Source organism: Populus euphratica, unplaced genomic scaffold, assembly GCF_000495115.2.
Source record: "Populus euphratica unplaced genomic scaffold, PopEup_1.0 scaffold143.1, whole genome shotgun sequence".
NCBI classification, from domain to species: domain Eukaryota; kingdom Viridiplantae; phylum Streptophyta; class Magnoliopsida; order Malpighiales; family Salicaceae; genus Populus; species Populus euphratica.
The window spans coordinates 62657-73068 of record NW_011500029.1 but is presented as its reverse complement, the minus strand read 5'-3'; the positions used below and the strand labels follow the sequence as shown (position 1 = coordinate 73068).

The window sequence follows — 10412 nt, the reverse complement described above, 5'->3', positions numbered from 1 at the left end:
TCTCTTGATATTAAGATTTATTAGCTTTGTTATAAACGTTTGTATTTAATTAAGAATAATTCTTGTGCAATTAATTTATCTAACCTTGATATTATCCATAGAAAAAATCAGTTAATTACATAAGATCTTAATTCTTCGGTGATAGCACTAGAATTAGGATAAATCCTAAAAGCTTTGGAAAAACAATATATTTAAAGCTTATCAAAAAGCTTGAATGGAGACTTGAAAGCAAGTCACTTGGTATTAATAAATACTCGCTCTTTTATTCGCCATGTCGTGTATTATTTAGTTGATATATGGCATATCATTTAACCTATAAGTCTAGAAACCATATTTTTAAATTAAAGTTTGATTAAATTTCTATATACTAATTTAACTTACATATACAATTAGACTGGAAATAATATTTTTAAACCAATTACACTAGAAATAATTTAACTATGATTCATTTTGTTCAATAATTTAAAAGACTATAAACTATTTTGAGCATAGTTTTTAAATCCAGCTTCGTCCAAGGCCCGAATTTTGGGTTTTGGCCGGGTCATTAGGTTATCCGGGTCAAAAATATTTTTGTTTTTAAATTAAAATGATATTATTTTAATAAAAATAAAATAAAAATCAAGAGGTTATAACTGAATCTTGTTGGGTCAGCCAACCAAGTCACCCCGAGTTTTGCCTTTTTTTTTTTTAATTCGGTCTGGTTATAGTCTCGAGTTAGTTGGGTTTTAAATTGACCTATCAGGTCTTACCAGGTTTTAAAACTAGAATTATTGAGTAAATTCGTGTTTTCAATAGTAGGAATCATATTTATAAATTAAAATGAAATATATACATAGTAAAATAAAAAATGGGAGAAGGTTGAGTTGCATTATAAAATGTGATGTTGTGGGGATATATTTTACAAGCTTTATACTATATTTATTAAACTATTAAGTTGATTGGATAACCTATAAAATAAAACAATACAATAATATTTAATTAGGCCTGTTAAGAGTAAAGGAAAAATGGGCGGGCAGGTCAGAGACTAGTAAAATTGAATCATCATTTTATAAATTATCATAATAATAGCATATAATATATTCAACCCGTCTGATTGGCGAGCACAAGGCTACAGTATATTATCAAAACACTAAAATGAGTGGGGAAAATATTCTTCCTCACGCTACTTAAACAAAGACTTGTTACATTGTAGATTTTCATAGTAAATTTTTTTTCCTTAAAATTTTATTTTACAAATTATAGGAGAATTTAAATTGATTTGTTAGGAAAGAATAAAATTAAAAGATTGGGAATTAAAGTAAAAAAAAAAAGAGAAAGAAGATATATAATTGACTTTTTCAAACATTTGCAGAAATGTTTATTATAGTCCACATGAAATATAATTATTGCATCCTTTTAATTTCTAAAATTGTTAATTTTAGCTTAAAATTTTATTTTTTTATTTTTCAGTCTTTAATTTAAAAGAAAAAAGAAAAAGATGTCGGATTTCAATGTTACAGAGAGGGAGAGAGAATCATCACTGACATCGATTCATTATAGTCTAAAAAAATTAATTTTTAATACTTTTGCTGAAATTTTGACAAAATATCCATGTTAGCCCTCATACTTCATGGATTATAATTATTGGGCCCTTCTAATTTCTACAATTTTCAAATATCATTTTTAGTCCAAAATTTTATTTTTATTATTTTCAATTCCTTGTTTGAGAGATGAGAGAGAAAATTATTGGATTTTAGAGTTAGAGGAGGAAAATTATTGTTGATACTAATGAAGCACAAAAAATGCCAATTTCTAATATTTTTGGTGAAATATTGATTATAGTTTTCATACTTTTTGAATTATAATTATTGAGTTCCTTTAATTTTTGAAACTTAAAAAAATTAACAATGTTAGTATAAAACTTCAATTTCGTTATTCTTTGGTTTTTGGTTTGAGAGAAACAAAAAGGAAAATCATTGAATTGCCAACCCAAAAATATAGTGGATTTTGGTGTAAAATTACGGTTCCATTTAATGATGGTAATTCCACTTAGAAGTGTTCTCATATTTAAATTTTCAAAAAAAATCTAATCTTAAAAGATTTTTTTTATTTTAAGTTGATTTTAGATTTTCATGTGGTTTTTTAAGATCATGTATAAACTTATCATGATATTTAGAATATTTTTTAGATATTTTAGGTAATAATATGTTGCACAAAATACATATAGCCTGATTTTCTAGTGTGCTCTAGTCATTGAAAAATGCGCTAGCAGATAAAACATCGTTTATAATTTCTTAAAAGAAAGTCGAAAGGGTGAATAATTTTGTCTTGGCTCACGGGCTAAGCCTATTTTATTATGGGCCAAGCATAGTAACTTGTTTTCTTTTTAATTTATTGTGTTTTTAACTCTTTTAAAAAAAAAACAATATATCATTTCGTGATTTATTTGTTATTTAAAGATCTTTTTTAATCTGACTTGAAAAACATACTCTTTTTTATGAGACTCCAAAAAAATTAGGGCGATTTTGTATTTTAGTGCCTTGTGCAGCCCTTGTTATGTTTTTTTGAATATTTTGGTTTGATATAAAGAAAACAAATCTCATGATTTATGTATAATTAAATAAAAAATAATTTTAGAATAAAAATATGTTAAATTTAATAAGAATGCATGACTTAATTCAATAAAAAATAATTTTAGAATAAAAATATGTTAAATTCAATAAGAATGCATGACTTAAATTCTTGAGTTTTACAGATTAATTATAATTAATTTAAATATTTTTTTTATTTTTTAAATTAAATGTTTTTATTTTCAATTTCATCACCTCTTTCTTCTTCTTTTTTTTTATTTATTATAAAAAAAATCTATTAAAATAGCATGTATATTCACTTCTTCTTCTTTTTTTTAACTGAAAAAAGGTATCCAACTCATAACAAATAGAGATTCAAATGGGTAGTATCTAATCAATTTGGTATCGTTAGCCAGATATAAAATTCTATCCTTGTGATCGTACTTTTCAATGCATTAACCTGTGCAACAATTTTTGTATTTTTTTAGATGTATTTGTTTTATGTAACATATTTTATGAATATAAATGTATTACATTTAAAATCTCTTTTTTAATAAACATGTTATAAGAAAATGTTTTACACTTTTTTTTTGTTGTAAATAACTAGTCATTTAACTCATATTTCAATTGGGTCATATTGTTTTTTTTTAAATAAATATACATGCTTTTTCAACTTGTTTTCTTACATTAATTTTTTTAAATGTAAATAAAAAAGCATATTTAATTATCTAATTAAATAAATTGATAATCATATGTATAAATAAATAAATAAATAAAAAGGTTATTAATGATAACTAAAAGTGAAACTGAAAAAATCAAAAGATAGATAGAGATTAAAATATTTGATCTTGTAATAGTGGATATCTATCCTATTGTATTTACTAAATTTCTTTATTAAAATTAATATTTTATTTAATCAAACACTTGATAATAAAAATAGATATACACATGAAATTGGTTAAATAAAATAAAAGAAAAAAAATATCATGTAAAATTGAACATATTTGAAAATAAAAGAAAAAAAATATCATGTAAAACTGAACATATTTAAAATATTATCAAAAAATAAATATTTTTTAATTTTTAGGAATAAATTTCATCAATATAAACCATAAAAAAAAATCTAGATGAATCAAAATAATACATTAGACAAGCTAAATAAGCAAAAAAAAAAAAGCATAGAGGAGGGATATCAATTAAAATAAAAACTAAAATTAGAATAAAAAAAGACAGTAATAGCCTAGGTAATGATAGTAATTATATAATTTTTTTATATAGAAAATAAGATAACAATAACTTGAGAAAAAAAAACCTTAGAATATGAAATTAGATTAAAAGAAGTCTAGAAAAATTTGAGTTAATATGATAGATATATAACCAAAGTAATAAGAAGTGAGCCAACTAGGCTCCTTACTTTGGGTTATCATCGAGTTTCATCCTTGTTAACATAGTCTTTTAATGGTTATATATTCAATAGTCTTGTTCTATAAAGCATTCAACTAGTTGGGTAAATTAATCATTTTGAAAAAATATAAGTAAACCAATCATTTTATTGTTGTCAAAAGAATTGAAATGACAATGGTGATCCCATGCTAATATTTAGACAGGTTTGTTTACGCAGCTGCGGTAGCGTTTAAAACAAAACGCAACTCTTACATGTTTGGTAAAGAAAAAAAACAGGATTTACTGTTCATGAGCCCCGTCTTTTATTGCGTTTGCAATGTAGGGTCAATTGAAGCAACTTCTCGTTGCTTTTGTTTCAACTATGTTACAACACAGTAAACAATGACGTGCCTTGCAGAAACACAGGGGGAAGATTCAACCAAATCCTTCTCTTTCTTTTTCTTCTACACCATATCACCATTGTTTTGCAACATGAACGGTGGAGACTCTAGTGTTTATGTTGAAGAACAGTGGAGATATGGTCTTCCTCTTCTCCTTCCCCTTCCTCTTCCTCCTCTTCTGCACTATTTCTTTCATATTCTGCAATGTGAACAGTGCACACTCTAGTGTTCAATTTGAAGAACAGTGAAGACATAGTATTCCCCTTTCCTTTCTCCTTCTGCATCATGTCTCAATTGTTCTGCTACGGGAACAGTGAAGAGCAACTCCATTATTAATAGGTCGGATCGAGTATAATTCAAACCTAAATGCATTGAACAGAGTGTGATCCAATAAATAAAAAAAATTCAAAAAAATTCTCAAATATTATGTTTTATTTGAAAAAATAATATTTAACATGATTCAATGGCACTACATAATTACATTTGAAGGAGACTGTATAATCGCATAATATTTGCAGAATTTGATTGCAATCCTAATTTTATTTCTGATGATATTTTACATGATGTTGCACACTCAAAAAACTACAAAAACTATAGTCATTATCGAATAAATTGCATACATGATGAAATTGAACATAATTTAATACAATAATAAAAAATATTTCATATAAAATATTGTTTATTTTATAATGTAATAACATTAGTTAAATCGCTAATATTTCAATTAAAAACCATCAATATTAATGTTTTGTTTAATTATTTTATAATATCAATTTGAAAAATATTCTTTAACCAAACACGTTACACTACTTTTTATTTAACCTTAATTTTAACCATAATTTTAATCAAACATATATTTTTCCAAACAAATTTAACTGAAAATATTTTTTATAAAATATTTTTTTTCAAACTATAACCATAACAACTATAATACCAAACATACTCTTACAACATAAGACAAAATTTGAAATTACAATGATGATAGTGATATTCTAATACTATTAGCGGTTAAAATAGTTGGATCCCTAGTTACACACATACACACTTGATCCCTTTAAAGAAAAAAGACACTAATCCTCCAAATAGCTTAAAAGACGACGCGAAGAAAAATAAATAATTCGGACTCGCAATGTATGCAACAGCTCATGCAAATGCAGGTTTGCAGGTATAGTTTAATGGTACATTCTCCGACATGAATGTGTAAAAGATGAACATGCTAATTTCTCACAAGATTACAAGCCGATGGACCATACAGACAACCTAAACAAAGATGGATCGCGCAATAAACAGTTCCGTCCTGGTCGTGCACCCATGCTTCTGAAGGACACTAAAGAATACCTCATTTTCAGCACTACATGATGGCCATCTGAAATACCAGCATACACTGCGGAAACGATACAGATTTTGGACGTCTGACAGTAATTTCTGTTACCAAAGCATAAATTATGAACAGGTTCAGAGGGCCCTCGAACAAAATTTTTCAGACAGATTTAACTTCGGTTCATGGAGTACATGATTTGGACGAAGATGTTCATGGATAACAAATATAATGTTGTACAAGAAAGTCACAACATGGAACAGTTGATATCCACATGGTTCTGATCACTGTAAATTGATCCCCAAAATGTTTATACTTCCAAGCTGTGAAAGAGAAACCACAATAATGTTAAGAATTCATAACTCGTACTTGTGACCATGCTGGTTTAATAACTATAAACTTGTTCCCTTTAACACAAGGGTCACTGCCAGCGGTGATTAGGATTTGTGTAGTTTCCATATCCTGGACCCATGTTGTTCTGGGGTTGAGAAGCTGGTTGTTTGGGTCTTGCATACTCTGCAAATATAACCCATCCATCCAGAAACTACAATACACAGAAATCAGGGAGGAGGTTAAAATTAGACGACAACAAGAAATTAAGTTTCAACAATTATATCCATCATCAGCATTGTTATCAAAATAGATAAATCATTGTCAAGGGACAAACTGAAAAAAAGAAAAAAGAAAAAAAGAAGAAAACAACTTATTTGCATTCTCTCAAGTAAAATTGCCAGGGCAAACATCAACAATCTGCATTTATTTTTTAGCATTGGCCAACATAATCATTTAACAAGTCAATTCAAACATTCACCACCAACAAACCTTATATGAAATTGAGATAAAACACTTTATTTGAAAGCTGGCTTCAGACCATTTTTTTCTTTTCAAGACCAATATTTTTTAAAAAAATTTACACCCCAGGGAAAATTCCTGCACCTAATTCTTATAGATAAGGTTGGTGAGGTAATGAGGTGTGTTGCCAATGCCATAAGGCAGCCGGTACCCTTGGTTGCCAGATGAACATCAAGGGACAAAAGTATGTAAAGGACATGCATAGGGCCTGAGAACCTTAGCTTCTATCCACACTATATGCCATGTCACCTAAGCAATTGGACGTCATCAGACGAATTCATCCACAATCTTCACACCAGGAAAACAGAGGGGAGACGGGTAAAACTCACCTGTCCATCCATGCCTTTTATTCCTTCTGCAGCATCTTCTAAGGTAGCATATCTGACAAAACCAAAACCCTTAGAATAACCTGAGGTCCTGTCAGTTACAACTTTAGCTGTAAAAAGAAAGAAAGACAATGGTTAGTAATATAAAAAAGAAATTTTCACAAAACATTTACAAAAGGAAGAGACTAACCTTGAACCACTTCACCAAATTTAGAAAAGGCCTCTTGGAGTCCCTCTGTTGTTGTTCTTTTACTTAGTCCTGAAACCAATATAATAGAAGAGTCAAATAAAACTTGACATTAGGAAGTTAACTTAATGATAAAATTACCTACACTAAGTTTTCATAAACGATTTTATGAAAGGCATACAAACACAGCTTTATTTGGTTTAGAAGATGAAAGGCAAAAAAGACTAGACTAAACAATTTTAATCAATGCCTGCACTGTCATTATCCAGCAGCTCATACATCCCAGGAGGAGGGTTGTCCCAAATAACTAACTGCTCAATCTAAGTGACATAGGTGGGAAGAGAAATCGGGAAACTATTTAATTCTTCCAAAAGCTCCTGCATCACTAAGACACACCATGCGTTGCAATTTCCCTCTCTCAAAGAATGGACAATACACCAAGTAATAGAATGAGGGCCCATGTGCCTGATATCATGAACAAACCATAATAAGGATGAATAGTCCCACTTTCACTATACATAGCTTCAAATGGAATCATTGTAAACTTGAAATATGCTAGCCCCCAGGTTAATGACCAATCAAATTCCCAGCCTTGTTGAGAATAATTCTGCATACATGATGTTAACAAAACTCCGCTTGCATGAAAACCTTTTGATCCATGTACCATGACGATCTTCTATAAGGCCACCAGCTCCAACATTGTAACCTTGACCTGCCACGCTCCCTTTTGTATTATTTTACAGCAGTACTCTAGAAGAAATCTCAGTAAAATAAACCTCTCCTCGTCATCCACCCCGCAAACATCTTCCTCGGCAAAAGCCCTTTTAATCTCTTCAACTGATCTTCTTGCCAGGAAATTTTGAGTATTGCATATAGATTGCATTTGTATTCCATTCCATAAATAAGCATTATGGTGTCCCAACAAAATATGCCAACAAATACACAGGAACATGGTCTTCCAATTCTCATTCTTAGGCTCGGCACCCTCTTTTTATCCAACCACTTGAAGGTTACCATAAAAGAAATTCTGCAGATTGTTCAGAATGCCCTTCCAAACTTCCACCCCCTTGCAAAAGTCCCAAAATACATGACATTTACTTTACTTCTGTCCACCTCTTGCAAAAAGACCACTCCCATGAAGAACTCTTTCCATCTAAGCTTTCTGGAGTCTGTCCCTTCGCACTAGCCATAAAACATCTCTAACTTCCCCAGGATTTTTAATTCCCAAGCTCATCGCAAATTATCATCATGAAAAATTCCAGTATCCCTTCAAATAAAAATTTATAACCCACACTGAGTATAGGATCACAAGCTACCAAGAAAGACAGATGTAAGTATCTCACAATTCACAACTACTTTCCAATAAATACTAAAGCATGTGCCAACTCTTGAAATAAATCGTTTTTATTTTTTAAACATGTACTAAACAAGAATAGATTTTTAAATCTATCAAATAAAACCCATCACCAATCTAGCTTAAAATTGTAAACTACACACCTGTATTATCATATCATATCATTTACTAGTTTCCCAAATGTATGATCATACCCATATTGAAATCTAAACTCCATAGGTTTTTCAACACCTAAATTGCAAGTTCCAGTAACACTTTTTTTTTTTTGCAAATAGCTAACGTATAATCAGCTAAAAGCACACAGTTGATTTGAACCACTTCCATGCATTTACTTGCTATTGTCGAATCAACAAAGCGTCGAATCACCACAAAATTTGACGCAATAATAAGCTAAGGAACAAAAACGAAAAAACCTTCCCTCAACTAATAGGATAGTAAATAAAACATCCTATCAGTGGCGGAGCCACAATGGAGATTAATGGGCAATTGCCCCCTTATTTTTTTTAAATATTTTTTATATTAAAATTTTAATATAATAATTTAACAAGTTTTTCTTTTTTTTTATTTTAAATTATTGTTTATATCTTTTTTTTTCTATAATTTTTTTTCTTTAAATTCTAAACTATTAATTAGTTAAGTAACCTTTTATACTTTATGCTTAATTTTTTAAGCAAGTTTCCTTTATTTTTTTTATTTATTTTATTATTTAATTTTAGTTTTATTTCTTAATAGTATGATAATTTATGGATTTGTTAAATTAATGTGTATGTATAATATTATATATATATAAATATGAATTGAAATGAGTTTTGATGAATTAATATGTATTTTGTTATGAATTTCATATGAAAAATGATGATAATCAATATACTAGTGATTAAAAATAAAATATTGAACAATTAAAAAAATTAGAGATACAATAAAAAAATTAAAAAAACGTATTAATTTTTTATATTTAACCCACTTATGTAAAATAACAAATTAATAAAGAATTATTGCTAATAATTTTATTAGTTCCTATAAAATTTAGAAATAGATAAATAAAAATTTCATTGTATATATTAAGAAAAATATCTTTAATAAAATTAATAATAAATTCATTATTAAATAATTTTAAAATATAAAAATCCAAAAATAATAATTATAATATAATTTTTTAAAATTAATTTTACTTGATATAAGTTAATACATATATTTTAAATTAATTTTTTTATATAAAATACATATATATATATATATATATATATAATATCAAATATTTATAATTTTCTTGTCATTTCAAATTTTTCGGCTACACCACTGCACTCTATCAATCTACTCATAACCAAAAAAAACACCACAGTTAAAATCACGTAACTTATAACCAAATAAAGAACACAAAAATTTAACCAAAGAATCTTAATTTAGGGGAAAAAAATCAGATTTCATAAAGTTTTAGGCTTTCCTTTCATTTCCACCATTCTATTGACAAAATCAACCCCGTAATAATCGCAAGCAAAGCCACTAACAGAACCCATATAGGAATTGAGGTAAATAACAAGTAAATGAGAGCAACTGTAGGAGATATAAAGAAAGAGACACTTGCCAGATACGAAGAGATTGGTGTTGGGTTCAGCCTGTTCTCGTGCAGGAGTTTGCTGAGTGGTCTGAGGAAAAGGGAAGGAAGAGGATAAAGTAGAAGTTGTTGAAAACAGCCTCAGCAAACCGCCACGGGGAGCTCTGGCTGCCGCAGCCAAAGACATCGTTGCTCTCATGGCCATGGTGGTTTGTATGCCTTATGAAGGGTTTTAGCTAAAAGTAGAACCCTTGTCTGACCGAAAGAAGTGCTTTGGAGTTAGGGTTTAGAAGGAAAAGAGGGTTTATGTCTGGGGTAAATTGTAATTTCCTTATTCTCTCAAAGTTTGAAAAGATGAATTTGGGCTTCATTTTTCTGAGAATCTGAGCTTTCTAAGTTAGTCTTTTGGGCCTAATAGATAGAGCCTTTTTCTCTGGCGACAATCGCCGCATCTTGAGACAAAGAACACGTTTGTTTTTAATTTTAA

General features: G+C 28.8%; 1 protein-coding gene across 1 annotated transcript; it reads right to left on the bottom strand.

Moving 5' to 3' along the window:
• Nucleotides 1–5791: 5791 nt before the first annotated feature.
• On the bottom strand, nucleotides 5792–10214 carry LOC105142361 (glycine-rich RNA-binding protein 4, mitochondrial). The gene is made up of 4 exons (XM_011049952.1): nucleotides 9956–10214; nucleotides 7020–7088; nucleotides 6833–6939; nucleotides 5792–6195 (listed from the first exon to the last, which is right to left on the bottom strand). The coding sequence occupies exons 1-4, from the start codon at nucleotides 10128–10130 to the stop codon at nucleotides 6073–6075; spliced, it is 474 nt and encodes a 157-aa protein (XP_011048254.1). The 5' UTR covers nucleotides 10131–10214; the 3' UTR covers nucleotides 5792–6072.
• Nucleotides 10215–10412: the final 198 nt, after the last annotated feature.